Raw genomic sequence first — 20,610 nt, forward strand, 5'->3', positions numbered from 1 at the left:
TAGTGCAAAAAGCCCAATTACATTTATTCTGTCTACCCCTCTCATAATTTTAAATACCTCTATCAAAGGGCGGCACAGTTGGCATAGTGGTTAGCACAGCACATTTACAGGGCCAGTGATTGGGACCAGACCAGGGTTCAAATCCCACGCTGTCTGTAAGGAGTTTGTACATTTTCCCCTCTCTGTGTGAGTTTTCTCCAGGAGCTCTGGTTACCTCCCACTGTTCAAAACATACCTGGGGTATAAATTGGGCAGCACCAACACATGGGGTGAAATGGCCTCTTAAAGTGCTGTATGTCTAAATTAAAATTTAAATCTCCCCTCATTCTTCTACACTCCAGGGAATAAAGACCTAACCTGTTACTCAGTTCCTGAAATCTGGCCAACATTGCTCTTTCTGTCTTATTGATCCTGTAGTTAGGTGACCAAAACTACATAAAATACTCCAAATTTGGCCTCACCAATGTCTTCTACAACTTTACCATAATATCCCAACTCCTATACTCAATTCTTTGATTTATGAAGGCCAAAGTACCAAAAGCTCTCTTTACAACCCTATCCACCTGTGATGCTACTTTCAGGGAATTATGTATCTGTATTCCCAGATCTCTCTGTTCTATCACACTCCTCAGTGCCCAACCATTTACCATGTCTGTCCAACCTTGGTTTGTCCTTCCAAAATGCAAAACCTCACACTTGCCTGCATTGAATTCATCTGTGCCATTTTTCACCCCATTTTTCAAGCTGGTCTGGATACCTCTGCAAGCTTTGAAAACCTTCTTCGTTGTTCAAAACACCTCCAATCTCAGTGTCAACTTCAAAATTGCTAATCTAATTTACCACATTATTTTTTTTAAAGACACAGGCCTCCAGTCTGAGAAGCAATCATCCACCACTCCTCTCTGGATTCTCTTGTCCAGTCATTGTCAAATCCATTTCACCACTTCATCATGATTACCTTGTGCATAAACCTTCCTGACTAACCTCCATGTAGACAACATCCACAGCCTTTCCTCATCAACTTTCCTGGTAACCTCCTCAGAAAACTCTATAAGATTGGTTAAACATGACCTACCACGTACAAGTCCATGTTGACTATCCCTAATGAGTTTATGGCTATCCAAATAATTGTATATCTGATCTCTAAGAACAGCTTCCTATAATTAACCTACTGCTGACATCAGGCTCACTGGCATATAATTTCCAGGGTTATTTTTAGAGCCCTTTTTAAACAACAGAACAATGTGAGCTACCCTCCAATCCTCCGGCACTACATCCATGGCTAAGGCTGTTTTAAATATTTCTCCTAAACCTCACAATTTCTACACTAGCCTCCTTCAAAGTCCAATCTCTTGTCAGGCCCTGGGGATTTACCCGCCCTTATTTGCTTTAAGATATCAAACACTTCCTTCTCTTTAATCTCTATAGGTTCCATGACCTCACTGTTTGTTTTCCTTACTTCCCACAACTCTATTCCCATTTCCTGAGTGAATACTGTACTGATGGAAAAAAAATAAGATCTCCCCCATCTCTTTTGGCTCCATACAAAGCTGACCATTCTGATCTTCAAGTGCAACAATTTTGTCCCTTACTATCCTTATGCTCTTAATACACCTCTAGAAACCCTTAGAATTTTCCTTCACGTTGTCTGCCAAAGCAATCTCATCTTCTTTTAGCCTTCCTGATTTCTTTCTTAGTTTTTCTTGCATTTTGTATACTCCTGAAGAACCTCATTTGCTCCATGTTGCCTCACCCTGCTTCCAAATCAGATCCCCAACATCCCTTGAAAACCAAGGTTCCCTATACCTGCTAACCTTGTCTTTAATCCTGATAGGAACATACAAACTGTGTACTCTCAAAATTTCACTTTTGAATTTCTTCCACTTACCTCGCACATCCTTACCCAAAAACAACTTATCCAAATTCACGCATTCTAGATCCTTTCTCATTTCATCAAAATTACCCTTTCTCCAATTTAGAATCTCACCGGAGGCCCAGGCATATTTAAATATTAAACTGAGCAGAATGTTTACCAAACAGTGCAATGAATAGTATTGAATATTTTGTCATTTCAGCTCAATACTAGGTATTTGAATAAAATATTATGATAGATAGTTATTTGGACATACCAAGAAGGAGAGTTCAAAAATCCAATAAATGTCCCAAGTTATATTTTTGTCAGATTTTCCAAAACTAAATTCTGTGGACACAGGAAAAAAGATCATGTTAAAGCAAGGTTCCACTATAAAGAAACATTCATAAAACCCAGGCAATGCAAATTTTTCATTGCATTTGATTTGTAATTGTAAGCAAGGCAAAGGCAAGCTTGTGAATATTTAAAAATACCATTGTGAGCTGCTTGAAACTTTCAGAATGCCTTATATATTTTGAACAATTTACCCAAACTATTTACTTTAAGCAACTTCAGTGGTCATTCCCATATTTAAAAAGGTGAATTTTAAAACTTGTACATGTTTTCAAATAATATTAAAATTGAATTTTATGTATTGTCTTAATTAATAGACTTTTTTGCAGAATCATTAATTGTCTAAGAAACTTTCTCAGTGACAAGTATTCTCCAAATTCAAGTCTTGTGTCCTTCTGCAATGGATGTTATTGTGCAGATTATTGATTGGTTTAGGCAGGTAGAATTTTAAAAATCTTTAGCGAATGTATATTTAATAACTTTCTGTCGAGGTTTTAAGTTCAGGAAAGAAAAATGTATGGAATGTGAAATGTAATTCAATAGTGAATTGCTAAGAAAAATATTTTCAGTGGGACTTTTATGTCACATTCATTGCTGTTGAGATGCTCACAGATTGAATGCAAATATGTTAACATTGAGAATTCTGTTTGAGTTTTAAAGAATCGAGTGAAGAAAATAATCAAATTATTCTTAGCTGAAAGAGGATATTAACCATGTCTGTCTCTCATACCTCTACTTGCAATGATAATAGATTCTGGCATTTCTTTCCACTAAAAACAAAATTTTTAGACATGAAGCATGGTAACAGGCCCTATCGGCCCACAATCCCTTGACCCCCAATTACACCCCGTATGTTTTGAAAATGAATTACTTCTTTACATTACACAATCAACTACTATTTTACCCAAGCATTGTATCACTGAGCACACCTTTAGCAACATGTAAAATATCTCTTGAACAAGACAATCCAATATTCTACCAACAGACTGAATTATTTTAACTTTTAATGTCAGCAGGTTGAGGCTGGGAATAGAGTAATATTGGAAGGTGGAGGTGGGGGGGAAAGGGCAGAAGTGAATGAACAAAAATAAACAATCCTTGAGAAAATTGATGACTGAAAAATAATACAATCAGGTTTTAAATTTACAGTACATCATTGTGGACCTGGTTCTGTGCTAATGGGACTCTATGACTGAATCCTTGATGAGTTGCATGTGCTTTTTATGGTTTATTAGAGTACCAGAACCACAGTACTATAAAATATAGGAGCAGAAGGAGGGAATTTGGCCCATTCCATTATGAGCTGATCCATTCTCCCACTCAGCTCCACTCCCCTGCCTTCTCGCCATAACCTTTGATACCATAACTATTCAAATACCTATCCATCTCTGCCTTAAATATACCCAACGACCTGGCCTCCACAGCTGCCCATGATAGCAAATTCCAAAGGTTTACCACTCCCTGGCTAAAGGAATTTCTCCACATCTCAGTTTTAAATGGGCACCTTTCACTCCTGAAGTTGTGACCTCTTGGTTTAGACTCATCTACTATGGGAAACAATTTTGCCACATCTACTCTGAACAGGCTTTTCAACATTCAAAATGCTTCTATGAGGTTCTCCCCCCTCCCCCCCTCCATTCTTCTGAATTCCAGGTAGTACTTTCCAAGAGCCATTAAAGGTTCCTCTAGATATGAATGCTAACATTGCATTCACCTTCTTCACCACTGACTCAACCTGGAGGATAGCTTGCATGAGGATTCTCAAGTCCCTTTGCACCTCTGAAGTTTGAATTTTCTCCCCATACAAATAATAGTCTGGCCTTTTATTCTTTCTACCAAACCACAAAACAATTATTCTTCCAATGTAGTTGTAATTAAGTGCCCAATTCCTAAGCAGGTTTGCTAATGTGGCATTGTTTCTGTTTCTGATTTCTATCAGTCCTAAAAATATATAAGCTTGGTGCAGCCCTGAAAGAGTGTTTTGTTGGCAGATGTTATAATTTGGAATGAATTTTTAAATTTGTGCTGTACCTGGATCTTCAGGCAGATGTTCCCTTCGTGTCTTCAGCAATATTCCATTCTTTATTGATATCATTTAATTCCTTCCCTCCCCCCACCTCCCCACTCCCTGAAAAATCATAATTATAGCTCCTTAAATTTATTTCCGTTTGTCGTTCCTTGTTGGTATACTCAACCACAAAATAATGGTTGTTCATTATTAAAATAATTAATCAAGGGAAATGTTTTTGATGTTTTGATCTATTAAATCCAAGAATGTTCTTATTAATCTGCATCAAAATGTAATTTCTCAATTCTGGGCCCGCAACATGACATCGTAGAATTGTATTTGCATATCGGTTTCTGTGAATATAGGTTAACATAATTGAAATGATAACACTTCTATTATCTCTCCTCTTCTGCAACAGAATGACCAGATAATTAATCCTTTTGATCTTTTTGCCCATAAGAATAGATTTTAATTTCCTCAGATTTTAATAGAAATTGGGGGGAGGGGGGGAACACATTAAATTTTGTACCAAATAAAAATACAAAATAGGTCTTCATCTCCCTTGCTGTGTCTCACCCATCACCATACAATGCTGTTTTGTGCGGTATTCACTGCATGGTAAAACACACTCATAATCATTTCATCTGGAAAATCATTCTCATCACTTGAAGCAATTATCTCACAATTAATGACTTGAAATGTGAATAAATTGTTTCTTTTGATTTTTATTGAAGGGAAGTCGAGGAGAACTTCTCTTGTCATTGTGCTATAACCCAACTGCCAACACAATCACTGTGAACATTATTAAGGCAAGGAATCTGAAAGCCATGGACATAGGAGGCACATCAGGTAGGAACAGAAATATTCCTGTTGATTATTAGATACAAAGTTTGAACGATAAATAAGAATGTATCTTTCCATTGTCACCAGGTGTTCTCGCTTTTGTAGTCAGTTAAGATGCAAGCCAGTTGCATTGGTTCAAAAAATCAACAGCAAGGGTTCAGAGGGCACATTTACCAATAGGATATTGGTAACAAGGTTACAAGGTTTAACATTTAAAAATGCAAGAAGGAAACCCATTGTAATTAAATGACCAACAATTATTGTACATAAAGGTGAGAATGCCATTTATAAAAATTAACATGTTTATTGTGGACATAAATAACTTTCACCAAATGCATTTGCATGGAGAATTAATTATTCAAGTATAAAGTAGCATTTGTACTGTATGGGTAATATGCAATTCCTTGGTTTTGATCATAAGCTGCAATACTTTCCATATGAGAACACAAGAAATGGGAGCAATCCCCTCAAACCTGTCCTCATCTTCAATGTGACCGCAGCTGGTCTTAACTCCTCTTCTGTCCCAGTTCCCCATAGCCCTCATTTCTTCAATCTTTCAAATAGTCCCCTACCATTTGAGAGAAATTTTGACAATTTCTGTGTTAAATGGCCAGCCACTTGTTTTGCAGCTATACCCTTGCTTGTGTCTCTCCCACAAGTGGAAACATTTCACATCTACTACTCTGTCAAGCCCCTGAAGGATTTTATATGTTTGAATAAAGTTATCCTTCATTTTTCAAAACTCCAAGGAATACAAACCCAATTGTCTTCTGGATGGAGTGCTGGAATATTTGAAATAAACGATCCAGAATCAGATTGAGAGTGCTTTGGCTTTCTTTGAATTGAATGGTTACCTCCTAATTATAAGAATTAGCTACTTTTCAACTTTTGTGATATGTGAGCTGCATAATCTTAACTTTGACTGCAAACAAACTGAATAGAGAAGACAGAAACCAGATATGTATGTGTACATCAAAAGGGCTCAAGGAAGGCAATCCCTTTTCTGAGAAAATTGGGTTATTTGATCTTGAAAAATGGTATTTGTATGAGGGTTGTATAAATAGGTGAATCAAAAGGTAAGAGATACAAGAGCATGTCGACGCTGGAATCACGAGAAAAAAACAAACTGCTGGAGGAACTCAGCAGGTCGAGCAGCATCTGTGGAGAGAGGAGGAGAGGAATTGTCAACTTTTTCTTTCACCCTCCTACAAATAAAAAGATAGATGTGAAATGGGTAACCAGGTCGGAGACTTTTTTTAAAAATAAAAGAGAATCAGAGAGTTTATTAATAGATGTTGGACAAAATTCAAGCAGTAAAGGAAGACATTTTGGAATACTTTAATTGGATGTTGGATGAGGCATCGAGGGAAGTTTACATTTCATTAGACTGGTGAAAATTGAGCAGTTCTTGTTTATATCTTATATTGGTGGAAACAAATACTAACTTTTGAACAATTGCTTATCATTTGTGGTTATTTGAAACTGCATGTAGCCCAAACATTGCTATTGAACCATTCAAATGATATTGATCAGTTCGAATTAGCCAAAGATATTTCTTTTTTATTAATCTCCACTGGATTTAAGCAGGGGCCCAGGTGCCATTAGAAGGTATCTTTTGCATCCTCCTGTGTACACTTACAAGCTAACAGGTTGCTCATATTTGCAAGAACTTTCTCAGCACTTTTTTTTCTTTTTAATCTTTTTTTATAATAAATGCAATACAATGAAAAAAGAGAATGCAAATGAAAATACAATATCATGTATGTGTGTATAAGAAAATACTTCAAGCAGTATAAACTTGGTTCCCCCTCCAGTGCACTGGATGAAGACAGAAAGAAACATCCAAAAAAAATTATTATTATTTTATATAAACCCACCTAACTTACTCTATTAAAAAAATGAACCCAAAAAAACATCTGAGCAGCTTATCCTGAGGGTTACATATATTTTGTAGCTTTTGATTCATACTGTGAATCAAAAAAACAAAAGTATGACCATATCTCATCTGGAAGGGTGAGTACATCTAATCGCATTAATAACATTTACATCAAATGAAAATAAGGCATAAAAGCTCACCATATATCTTCAAATTTCTAAACTTAAACAGGACATAATATGAGAGGACCACTGAAACACTGTTGGAGGTCTAGAGTTTTTCCATTTGAATAAGATGGCTCTTTTCTAGCCTGCAATGTAGAGAAGGCACTATTTTTGTACCTATTTGTTTTCATCGTTTACCATATCAAGAAAGAAATGTTTGTAATCAGTGTGGCTGCCATGTTATTGATCAGTGCTGGAACAAATAATTTGATCTAACTGCAATGTAATCTCTGTGGTTTGCCTTATTCACAGATCCCTATGTTAAAGTTTGGCTCATGTACAAAGACAAGAAAGTGGAAAAGAAGAAAACAGTTGTGATGAAGAGATGTTTAAACCCCATCTTTAATGAGTCTTTTGTGTTCGATGTACCAACAGAAATATTGAGAGAGACAACTATTATAATCACTGTGATGGATAAAGACAAGCTGAGTAGAAATGATGTTATTGGAAAGGTTGGTACACTCATATTCCTCCTGATGTTAACTATGGATTTGCCCTCTCAATAACCCAAGTATCTCAGCAAAGGCTGGGCCTTACCTCGCGAGGGGAATCTTATCCAATGAGTTGTTTCTCATCTCATAATGAGAAAGCTATTGAGGTCTCTGAGCTAGTTTGACCAATTTTACTGAACAGTTTGACAACAGTTTAATAATTCACATATTTTTTTCCTCTGACTGGAGATGATCTGGATGGAATGATGGCAAAACATCTTTTGTTCACAACCTTAATTTAGCCCGCAAAATACTTATTATTTCTAACATCAAAACCTACATCATCATTCCATTCTCCAGAACATATCTCCTGATCACTAGACATCCATTCCTTTCCTTTAAGGTATTGTCTCTTAAAATTCTGTGACTGTCTTCCCCAATATCACTTTTAACTCCCTCCAATGTAGTTTAGATTCTTGTCACAACTGAAGTTACAGTGACCTTTGAGTAATTGCTTGCATGTTCTCCTTGACATCTTTGAAGACTTTGACTCTATTGACCACACACCACCCTCAATCTCATTGGTTCAAATCCAAGAGTAGTTGTTTGAGAAAGCCAGGGAGAGTCTTCTGCTTCCATCTTCATGTGGAATCTGACTTGTTCCCCACTTCTTCCTCATTAATATACTGTTGCTTTTTTAATTTCACCTGAAAATCTGGTTTCTCTTTTGCACATGGATCTTGGACGTTATCTCTCTAGATTATTCCACTGCCTCTGTGTTGCCAGGTTACATACCCAACAATTTTTGGGTCACTGTTATCTTTATTTTAACGCTGAGAAGAGTAATCCAGTCCCCCTCACGTGTTCTGCAAATCTTCTGAACCCTTGTTCTTTATACTCCAGAATCTGCCAACTTCTGTTTCAACCCATGTACAACAGAAATCCTCAGCCTTTATCTCAGCCTTCATGTCCCAATTACCATTGTAGATACAACTGAGCAACCACAAAACTTGCCATGTTTTCTCTCACACTTCTACTGATCAGGATTTATCCCCTACATTACTTAGCAGTTTGTGGAGAGAAAATGCATGCAAGAATCCAAGAAAGAATGACTGAATAATGTATTTCACCAGTATTGGTTGCAATTTAAATATTAGTCACTGTACAGAAACTCTCGTCCGATTGAGTCAATCACGGCTGTAAGTACATTCATAAGTCAATTACCTAGACCAAGAATCCCCAAACTTTTTAGACATTCGACCCCTTGGGTGGGCGCTGGTTAAGGGTGGCCATTTGCCTGATTTTAGGCTGGACAGTTCAGCTTTTGAGCTCTCTGCCCTCCATCTGGCACCACCTCAAGCTGGACATTAATTTTTCATCCATTTGGGGGGTTAGGGCCTACACCCCAAAATGGAGGACAAATTAAGGGACAAAAAGGGCACTTACCTGTTCAATGCAGCGTCCCGGGGTCTGCAGGCCATGTGCGATGAGGGGGAAATGTGACGGTGACTCTCAAAGTGCCGGCTGGCACATGCACAATGAGGAGGATACGTGACAGTGGCGCACAAAGGTTCATGGCAGGTAAGCCTCCCCCTGCCACCATTCTTGGGGGGGGTGGGAGAGGGGAGGTAAGTAGTGCCAGTGCTGGACCGGGCTGGGAGGTAAGGGAGGTGATATTTTAAATCAATCCCCCTCCACACTATTGATTCTCCCCCCCCCCCCCCACCAGGTGTTATTGACCCCCTGGCATTCATTAGCCCCCTGGGGGTCAATATCAACAACTTTGGAGACCTCTAGCCTTGAACCTGAAAGCCTGTCATTGGGGCTTGATGAACCACATGGTCACACAGCACTAGTGTTCTGCTTCCGAATTTCATTACAAATTGCCTGAAAGGTTGGCCACCAATGCAGCTTGAAGAAAAATGCTGGAGCAACTCAGCAGGTCACGCAGTGTTCTTTATGCAGCGAAGATAAAGATACATAACAAATGTTTCGGGTCTGAGATCTGCATCAAGGTATGAGCAAAATGCAGGCAAGGTGCCTGAATAAAATAGTGGGGGGAGGAGCACAGGCCCACATGCAAGAGGTCATTTGTGAATTGGGTTGGAGACTACAAGAGATATAGGCTGAGAAGTGATAAATGAGGGGATAGATTTCTGAATGGAGAGTGAATGGGATGGAGAGCTGGAGGAAATGAGATGGAGGGATAGGGAAGAGAGGGAGACAGGAGTGGCCTAACAGAAACCAGAGAAGTTGAGATTAATGATATTCAGTTGGAGATATCCCAGACAGAATATTAGGTGTTGGTCCTCCAATTTATGAGTGGCCTTGGTTTGGCAGTACTTGAGGCCATGGACTGACATGTTTGTGCAGTAGTGGGGACCAGAATTGGCCACTGGGAGATGCTAAGAATACTAAGATCTATTAGCATTTTAGAGCAAAGAAGTCCTGACCCATTACAAAATGAGCATCCTGAAGACCTTTGAATGTGTCTCATTGTCACTGGCTTTTGGGAAGGCAAAATGATGGAACAATTTATTGTCGAGCAATATCAGAGAATACTCAGTGGGCTAATGCTGATCCTCTCTTCTATCAAGAAACACTGATGACAGTTGTACATGAAATAGGAGCAGGAAGGGATGCCTGCTGAACTGGCTGTGGACTCAGTTCCACTAAGATGCCCATACCCCCAACACTTAATTCCCCTACTATTCAGAAATCTCTCTGTGCCTTAAATACATTGAATAAAGTTACCTCTACTGCTTCATTAGGCAGAGATTCTCTACTCTCTGGAAGAAGCTGTTTCTCCTGAAACTTGAGGCTGCGTCCCATAGTTCTAGTTTCATCTGCCAGTAGGAAGAACCTTCCTGCTTTTACCTTATCTATTCTTATGGTATTTCATTGTTTGACCATCCTACATATGGGAACTGATTGGGAAAGATTTTGAGAGAGAAAAAAAACATGCAATCATATTTGAACACATCGATATAACATTGCATGCTGTACAAGAACATAAGAAATAAGAGCAGGAGAAGGCCATTTGACCTGTCGAGCGTGCTCTGCCATTCAATGTGATCATGGCTAATCTGATGATAGGCTCATCTCCACCTATGTGCTTTTTCCCCATATCCCTTAATTCCCTTACTATGTAAAATATCTATCCAACCTTGTCTTAAATATATTTACTGAGGTCACCAGCAAATTCCTTAGATTTACCACTCATCTCCATCCTAATTATTCCACCCTGAATCTTGAGACTATGTCCCTTAGTCCTAATCTCTCCCATCAACTTGCCTACCTCTATCTTAATTTATACATTTCTATAAAATCCCCTCTCATCCTTTTAAATTGTAATTGTCTTGTTGGCTTTGTCTTCCTCAGATATACTTGTCTTGGAAGAGTGGGCCGGGTGAAGTCAAGCATTGGAAAGATATGATTGGGAGGCCACGACATGCTGTGGCTCAGTGGCACCAACTCAAGGCATGAGTTTTCACCAAATCCACGAGAGGGGAATACAGACACAGAAGAAAAAAACATCTAATTAGCCGTGACATTTTAAGTATGTACAATGAAGCACGTGGACTAAAGTCATGGATTACTCAGCCAACACTCTGGGAGTCCAGCAGCCAATCCATACGCCATGGACTTTATAGCATTGAGCTGCCAGTAACATTTTTTAAGTGAAAATGTCATACCCTCCTAGTGCTTCACCAATGATCACCCACCTCGCACACTTCACCCCCTTCCCCAACCTCGTGCCCCAACAGAAGAAATTTGCATATTTTGGTCATGGCAAAACTCATTCAGTGTCTGTGACCAATAGTCACATGGCTTAGACTTTAGTTTTAATTTTCCTGTGACAAAAAAAAGTGAATTGTTCTTCTCATATGAAGGAGTCTATAGCACTGGGGAAAAAATGTGTAGCTTTTTTCCAAACTAAAATGGCATTTTAATTTTCTGGTGCAGGTGTAGATACTGATGGTTCGAAAGACACCTTTTTTTAAATTTATCTCAATTAATGTAGTGAGGGGAGGAATCATGAGAAAAACAGGAACTTAAAATCTGTGTATGTCTCTGTGTGTGTTGTGTGTCTGTAACTATATAAAGTGTGTTTTCGTGCACACAGAAGTACTCAGCCACGCCGTTAATGCGTGGGTATTTTCTCTGCACTTTTTACAATGAACAGATTTGGTGATAAGAAAATGTTCTGAATGAATTTGGGGACTTTCAAGACAGTTTTTAAGTGGGCAATGTCTGGTTTGTACAGTATTTCAACTTGCTTCTCCTTTATCCAGGGCTTACAAAATTAACATACTAGGGGGAAAAAAAGCAAAAATCCTTAAGGATTAACTGCAGAAAATCCTATAATGTTGCATACAGTATTGGGCTAGCATTCCAAAAGGCAACTGATAATGATTGTAAAATATTGTTTTCATATTCTCTGCAAGTCCTGAAGAATAACATCATAGATCACTTCCATGCATTTTCTTGCACTCTGGCATTATCAAGAGCATGAAAGATAATACTGGTGGAAAATAAAATTCCCTCATTTGGGTTATTTGGAGGAATTCATATTGGCTGGGTTTGGGGAGTGCCTTAAAGGCATTGAACACAGATCCAGATTCCTTAACAAAAAATAATAAAATCCCTGTCTTAGTTAATCTGTTGATTTACATTCCTTGTCACAGTAGACTGAGAGATTTGGTTGGATATACAGTTTTCAGAGAATCTTATTCTTAGACAAAAAATAGTTCATTGCAAAGCAAGCCATAGAGAAACAATGCAGATATCCTCTCAATACAGTGAATATTAAGATCAGAGTATTATTTGAAGAGGTTTGGAGTCGTCCTCCATTTCCTTAGACAGTGAGATACCAATTTGAGACATGTTTTTATAAGGAGATGAAAGGCAAAGAGGTTTCCTACTCTTGATTTCTAGCTACGATTAGGTCTGCTAACAAAGTAACTTTTCCAACAGTTAGGGAAAATTAAGTGAAAATCAAAATGATTGTTCATCCTTTTTCCAGTCTATTTTGAATTTTCTGCTAAATAATGTAGATCATTGGTGCAAAGAAACAGAATCCTAGTGAGAAAGGGTATGTTTGCAAATTCTGCATTCCTGATGAAGATTTATTCATTGGAGTGGGCATTGGGCAAAAAGAACAGATTGTATATTCATTCCTTTTGATGGATAAAAGATTCATGAGGTTTATGTTGACAATTTATGTTGGTTTATGTTGGCTCCTGCTGAGTGAAGTTCTACATTTGCAGGGCATGCTTAGAAAACAGGCTCCGTGATTTCAGAATGCTAAATACTCCCTTTAGTGTGGGCACCTTAAACATGGCGTTAGTTATCCCAACCCAACCCTTTTAAGCCTCCACATTGCATATTCAAGAAGGTTCCACAATTTGTTCTGAACACACTTCAGGAAAGCAGTAACATGCAAAACTTCATGAGGCAACCCCATTTCTTCAATGGATAAATATCAGATTTTATATTAAACAGAAGTCCTTAGTAAAATGTTCAGCACACATTCTGATTTTCATCCAGGTACTTACAAACATCTCTCAATTGAACTGTATTACAGGTGCTTTAACTGTCCATTTAGGAAAGAAGGAACTACTGATTTAGAATAGCTTGGCTTTATAATAGCACATCCCCATTCTGAGACATTCTAATGTTCCTCATTTCAACACAAAGTAGACTCAGGGGCAGGGCACTATTTGTTCAGAAATACTACCAAAGGTCTAGGTTAAAGATTCGAAAAATACCAAGAAGATTCACAACAAAGTCAGGGATGAAAAAGAGCTATGCAGTAAACAAAAACCATTGTTAAATAAATAGGCCTTCTCTTTGCTTTCTTCAATCCCTGAGTGTCAATAAATTCCCTGAGAAAAGTACCAAGACTAATTGAAAGCTCAGGAAAAGCACAATGGTAAAAGTACAAGACATTCAATCTCGCTTGCTGGCAGAATACAAAGAAGTGGGGACATTGTTGGAACATAAAATATATTATTCTGTCTAAATTATCCTTCCATCCATGCAACAAAAAAAGCGACATAACTGCAAGGGTAACAATTCTAATACACTACCCCATAAATAATTCCAACCTTGTATTGTCTTTTGTGTGAAAATATTTCTGTGATTCATTTTAAATGTATTTTCACTGTTTTATAATTATGATCTCAGGTCCTTGCAAATATAGCTTGTATTTCAAATACTTACTAAAAAAATTACTGAATCCTTTTCAGTAATTGACTCTCTTGGCTGTGGATACAAAGTTATTCAAACATTCTCAAAGCTCACTCCCCAGCTGATCCCTCTGTCCCAATTCCAAGGAGAAAAACTATATATTCTTACTGCTCTCATTTCTAATAATTATTTTGTTTTGATAATATGATGAAAAGAATTGAAACTTTAAAATGACTAATTAACTTACAAATTGTAATAAGCCATTTGGAAAAGCAATCATCTAAGAATTAAGACATCTTCTTGGGCAGCAGTATAAAAACTTTTTTCAGTGGTGAATCTTTACCAAATTTCTAATATCTGCTAAATCATCTTTTGAAGATTATAGGGAGATACAGGAATTCATCAGAGATATTGTGAGCATTATAATAGATTAATTGCCATAAGTTCTGGTATTTAATACTTTAAGCTAATTCGTAATTTTCTATGCTCTCATGCTGATACGAGCCAACAGTAATTTAACCAATAAGTAGCTGCCATTTATTACAGTGCCTGGTCCCCATTTGATAAAATAGTACAATCCTGTTTTGAATTGCAAAAATAATCTTGAATTCCCACCTTAAAGCTAAAGGATACAATTTATACATCAGGAAAAGCAGGCTGGCAGAGTGACACAGCAATTATGCTGATGTCTCGAGGGCTCCATACACTCAGATTGGATCCCGACTTGTGTACTATATGTGTTGAATCTGTATATTCTCTTAATGTGACATGGATTTCCTCCCACATCCTAAAGTCATGCTGTTAGCTTAGTTACCCTTGGTGTAGATTAGTGGCAAACAAAAATCAGGAAAATGAGAGAGGAACTGCGATTGCTCCCTTGGGAGCCAGTGTGAACTAAATAGCGTTAATGGTCTCCTCTGATATATAGCGTAGGGTTGATTAAGTCTATTCCTTGTAGCTGAATTTGTTCAGTGTTATCAGGAGTCAGATTATTTAATACACAAAAGAATGGAAAAATCATCCACATAAAGAATTATTCCTTCTCAAATATAAGGCTATTAGTGAAACTTATGGAGATTATTAACAAATTTTCTGGTAACTTTTTTTTGCTGTGTTCCCAGAGTAATTAATCCAATTCCAAAAAAATTAACAATATATTATCTTCATTCTGAGCCAAGGCACACATATTGTGATTCTGTAAAATGCAGGTGAAAACAGTTCTATAGTTTGTCTTAACCTTGAGCCAGCCTCCAAGCCGACCACGTAACATTCTTCCTTTCATGGGAATCGCACGTCGTCAAGAGAAACTTCTCTACCCTTGTTACATTGTACTCAATCAGGCTTTGTCATTTGCAAGTTTTTAAAAAAATCTTTTATCAGGGTTGATGTTTCTTTCCAGGAATTCATTTAATCTGGTTTCACCTTTGAATCCTATGATCATTTGTTTTTCTTTGACCCTCTTACTGTTCATGTGTGGTTTGAAGAAATTATTCCATTAGTTTTAAGTTTCCCAAAATTATTTCTAAATTATATGAATTATGTATAAAATAACTTAAAATTGTAATCAATTGTAGCTATGCTAAGATCCAGTGTACAGTTTTTAATTGAGGGTAATTCATATTTAAATGATTTTCTTTTTCCTCTGTTGCCAACAAAATCTTCTGTTTTTACTTGTAGGATTAATCCTCCTGTGTCTTGACTCTTAAATCAACTGTTTTCACACTAAGTTTTTGCCATTGGCTCAGTTATCAGGTCTCACAAGCGGGTGCTTCAGTGATTGAAATTAGTTGGTAAGAATTACTGAAAGAACACTGGAGGATTGTCCAGTGGCAATTTCCTCTTTTCTTTCCCCTTCTCCCTCTTTGTTTTCTCTTTCCATCGTAATTATAAATTGCTTTCAATTCAAAATGGTTTAGTGTGGCCGAGGCATGTAGCATTGACCCACAGTTGCAGCTGTGCTGATCACAGCATGGTTTAATCTAGCAATAATTACTGTGGACCTGCCTCCTTTAGCAACTGTTCAATTTAGCAAATGGAAGTATGGTTTTTCCCCCAAATAGTTGCTAGTATGAGCACCGTTTTGTCTGTTTAAGGCATTTAGTTTATTAACTATTTATTGTTAAATATTTTAATCAATAGAAATGCTAAAAATGTAAGAGCAAAGACTATTGTAAATAGATCTCCAATACCTTGGCCAAGAGATTACTTGTATTTCCCATGCATTATATTTCATAAAATGCATTTGAGGGAAAACTCAAGTACATGTGATAAATGAATAGAAGGTTTTGCATCAGAGATATATGATGTTGGATAGGATAAGGTTCACTTGCAGCATATACTGGAGCATGGACCACCTGTGTAGTATGACCTGTTTCTGCACATTCCGCATGATTTTAAATTGCACTGGATGAGCAGGAATCTTGGAAGGTAGCCCAAGTAACTAAGACAACAGTCACACCTCCCACAACCCACTGTGTTGTCTGAAAATGCTGCTCAGATAGAAAGTAGAAAGACTTGCACTTGTATTAACTTCTTTCTTGACCTCAGGATCCCAAAAGTTCTTTACATCTAAATGAACTACTTTTTGCAATGTGCTGTTGTAATCTTGGGAAAATAGGAGACTGCACTCAACAAGCTCCTCTTCACATCAATGCACAGATTTGATCTGCATGTCTGTTTCAGCATTGATGGAGTGATCATTCAAATTGATTGGGTTACAGAACTGCTCTTCTAACAGTGTCATAAGATATTTTATAATTGATAGGAACAACAAAGCATCTGATTAGATGGTACCTCTAACAGTCCAGAACACTTGCCATCATTGAATGGCGGCTGATATCCCAACAAGAATGAAGGATCACACGGAAAATTCTTGCTCTGTTCTCAGTTCACACCAATGTATCTACATACTGGATCTCTGTAATTCTAACAAGGAATGTTCTTTCATTCCCTGAATAATTGATTTTGATTCAGGCTTATATCTATGTTTTTGCAATTAGATAAGGTACACACAGGTGTTGAGGAGGATAAGACTTTGAAGCTATTTTGTCTTGGACTGATTGGTTTGATCTTGTCAGACAGGAGATAAAAGAAATAACCCTGCAGTTGATCCAGGTAACAAACATATCCTTACCCTTTTTACAACCATTTCATAACAACACCTCTTAGGATTATAGTAAAAATAAACCCAAAATACTGGAGGAACTCAGCTGGTTTTTCAGCATCCATAGGAAGCAAAAATATATTACCGACAATTTGGGCCAGTGCCCCTTTCAGGAATAACTGAAGAACAGGAAGGCCACAAGAATAGAGACTGGAGACTGGCTGGGTGGAGATCACACCAGCAAAAACATTATCTACCCTTTCCCTCTCTTTCACAGAGCCAAAATCAATTCTCACACTCCTCTTATCAAGTCCAATTAACACCTTTTATTAGCCTGGACTCCTCCCCCAGCCAGTGTTCAGTCTCTTTATTCTTGTGTCTTCATGTTCTTTGCTTATTCATTGAAGAAGAGCTCAGGCCTGAAACGTTGATAATGTATCTTTACCTCCTATGGATGCTGCGAGACCGCCTGAGTTCCTCCAGCATTTCTGTGTGTTTTTACTATAATCACAGCATCTGCAGACTTTCATGTTTCAAATGGAATTGTAGTGATTCCACCCATAAAAGAATGGCATGCTTCAAAGATGCTTGTCTTTTAAATGACACATGGCCCTCTTCCTCATCCTAACTGAGCAACAGTTTGGCTTCTCTGTCCATGCAGAGAGGAAGGTCCTCCTTATATAACCCCAATGATCTTACAAAAGTGAAATGCCAATTTACCAATCTCAGGTGTGTTACTCTAGCTGTTTTATAATTGCTAAATTCCTAATTACTGTGTGCTAAATATATGTTCAGTAAATTCTGAAAGATTATTGTGTAGCTAGAGCCCTCAACATCAATGGAATCATCTGATACGAACTGATATTCAGCATACAGATTAAGCTATATTTGTATAAAATGTGTTTGGCCGCTACTTTAACAAAAATGCATAGTGTGATTTTAAATTACAAGTGTGTTCTGCTGACACTTCATTCTGCATCACAAGTTTGACATGTGACTCCCTGTTGCTGTGCAAGGTCAGTATAGATGGTTTCGTTGATATTCACTGTATAAACCAGATATTGCATTTTTGATGGTTAATATGCCTTTTTGTTTTGCCTAGTCTAACTTTCAAAGCTGCTGAAAATCAATGCTGTTGTGTGATCTGCTACACTCTGAGGTTTAAAGGAAAGTCAGAAACTCATTTGTTGCCGTTTGCTGTGTCCCATTTTTGGTCAGGCCACCCAGTGGATTGCTATTGCATTACTCTGGCTCAGGAGATGTTTTACTTGAATTAATCCCCTGATTAGACAACTAATTGAGCAAATTAATCAAATTATAAAGTCCTCCAAAGTGACCATATCAAATATCCAGAGAATTCTCATCATCAAGAGATCTAAAATGTGGGATTAATAAATAAAACAAAAAAGGATCAAGTTTTACACTGAACTCTCCCTCTCCAATTGATTGGATATCCAGATTGGTGAAGCAAAGCTCAGTGGAATATTGCATCCTACAGATGGAAAGAAAATGAAAATTCTTCAAATGTGATTTTGTAGGAAAAACCTCACACTTAGCAAGTTTAATTGGCGTGAGTGATTACACCATATCACCTCTTGACTCCAACAGTCAGGGCCAGATGTATAATTCTTTTAAGATGGTCTAGGTTCAGCTAATGTAAAAAAAAAGCAGCTTGCAAAAAAAAATCACGATTTAAAAGCAAAAAACAAATCAAAGCTATAATGAATGTTAGGAAAAGCATAAGAGGAAAGAATTTCTGATTTGGAAAGAAAATGCCAAGAGTAATAATTACAACATCAAGCAACTTTCATCATCATGAAACTTTGGGCAGTACATCAACTGTCAGAGTGCTATTTCCATAATTAGGATTAATCCTTTTGCAGCTTTCAAACCATGAGAAGTAGAAATAATAGGGCATGGCTTCTTGGAGAAATTGTTGGTGCTGAAAGAAAATGACTGCAAGTAACTAAGGGAAGAGAAACCAAAAAATTTGGCTAAAACAAAATGGGTCTTTGAGAGGTTAGAGGGTAACTTTGTTTCATTTGTGTCTGCATGTTGGGGGTAGGAAGAGAGGGGGTAGATAAGAAAGACATGTGCAATATAATTTGTGGTAGATTTGAAAATAGGTTACAAAGGTTAACAAAAAAGGATCTCAGCTTTAAACATAAGCCTTAGTTTTTGTGGATAAATAATCTTGGCAAGCATCCTATTCCCTGCAATCAGGGTAAGGATAGCATAAAACAGATTTATTTTATGTTTACATTGAATGCTAGTTTGGCTGTAATTGAAGTTTCATATAAATGAATATATGGTTAGGTTTTTACAATTCTGTGTACAGACTGTTTAATCTTAATTCAAGGTGATGAGGTGATGCAGTCCTGAATTTATTGTATTTTTGGTCCTTTCTTTAAAAGAGGACTGGGTGTCTTTATGCTCTTGGACAAGATGAATTAAAGAGACTGCAACGGCTTCTTTATCACAAATTGCGATGTAACATTTTGCCAACTTTGTACAGGATATTCATGATGCATAGGTTTAGCTGCCAAGTGGTATATTGATAGAAAAACAGTTCAGACTGGCTGAAGCCAGATGTGTTTTATCTGGATAATAACAGAGCTTTATTCTTGTTGACTTCTGATTCAAAAAGTTTTTAAGTTCTCTAGCATAATATAAAAAAAATTCTTGTTCATAGTTTGAGCAATATTTGAATACAGAAGCACATCCATCTGTTACTAATGATATTGTGTCTGTCTCCAGCCAGCCTTTGTAGATGATGTCTTTGAACTTCTGTAGTCATCCAGTTGCTCTGTACTGTTCTTTTTTCCCCAACAATCTGACCCATTTCAGATTAAACGTGCAGATGGTACCTCAACAAACAACACTGATAGATAAAGATTGTAATTTTTATTGTGTTTGGTAGCTAATGTACTTCATGAAGGTAAATTATTTTGTATGAGATGACTTCATCTATATTATGTATATGGTAGAGTATTTCTTTCTGAGATTATATATTTTGAAATTTTACTCTTTTTTGTGGAAAAAGTCCTAGTTATGATTAATAAACAGTAGGAAAGCATCCATTTTATTTTTGTGACATTTTTTTTTAAATGTGGGACTCCATCTAAACAAGAAAATGGTTAAATATTGACGATGGATGCCATATAGAAGATTGTTCATGTTGTGTCTTCCAAGGTTTTATTTATTATTAATGAAAAATTGATTAAAAGTAATAGACCTTGTCAATTAGGATGCATCATAAGACCATGTGAGTAGAAAGTAATATAATTCAGCTATTAAAAATCAGGCTTATTGTTTGCATTTAAAAAATCCAATACAACCTGTCAACATTCAGACGACTGGGGATGAAAACTGCTAAGATGATCTTTAAGCTTGAAAACAGTTCACAGGAACATTGATCATAGAAACACAAGTTCTGTAGAGAACAAACATTTATCTGAAAAAAAATATACAAATCAATCATTCAAAGCCTTTTCCAACTAGTTTCTATCCTGCCGTGCCTTTTGACAATTTTCCTCACTATCCAAGCATGTCTCAAATTCGTTAGCATTTGTTCAACAGTTGGTCTCTCCCAAGATTTATTCTTATAAGTATTTTTAGATTCAGAATTTTGTCTTTATTAACAATATAGGGGTCAAGTTTTGGTCCAATACTTTATAATAAATTATCTCAGAGAAATGAAAGCCAGAAGCATTAAAGCTATATTAAA

General features: G+C 37.1%; 1 protein-coding gene across 2 annotated transcripts in view; it reads left to right on the forward strand.

The window, feature by feature from the left end:
• syt7a (synaptotagmin VIIa) overlaps window positions 1-19,924 on the forward strand; it is a 519,290-nt gene extending 499,366 nt beyond the window's left edge. For both annotated transcript variants that reach the window (XM_069899030.1, XM_069899033.1), the window contains 3 exons: window positions 4,949-5,063; window positions 7,410-7,609; window positions 10,970-19,924. In XM_069899030.1, coding sequence (XP_069755131.1) covers window positions 4,949-5,063; window positions 7,410-7,609; window positions 10,970-11,074 — 420 coding nt within the window. In that variant the 3' untranslated portion in view covers window positions 11,075-19,924. The remainder of the gene's footprint in view (window positions 1-4,948; window positions 5,064-7,409; window positions 7,610-10,969) is intronic.
• The last annotated feature ends 686 nt before the right edge of the window (window positions 19,925-20,610 follow it).

This window comes from Narcine bancroftii, chromosome 1 (genome assembly GCF_036971445.1).
Source record: "Narcine bancroftii isolate sNarBan1 chromosome 1, sNarBan1.hap1, whole genome shotgun sequence".
Taxonomy (NCBI): Eukaryota; Metazoa; Chordata; class Chondrichthyes; order Torpediniformes; family Narcinidae; genus Narcine; species Narcine bancroftii.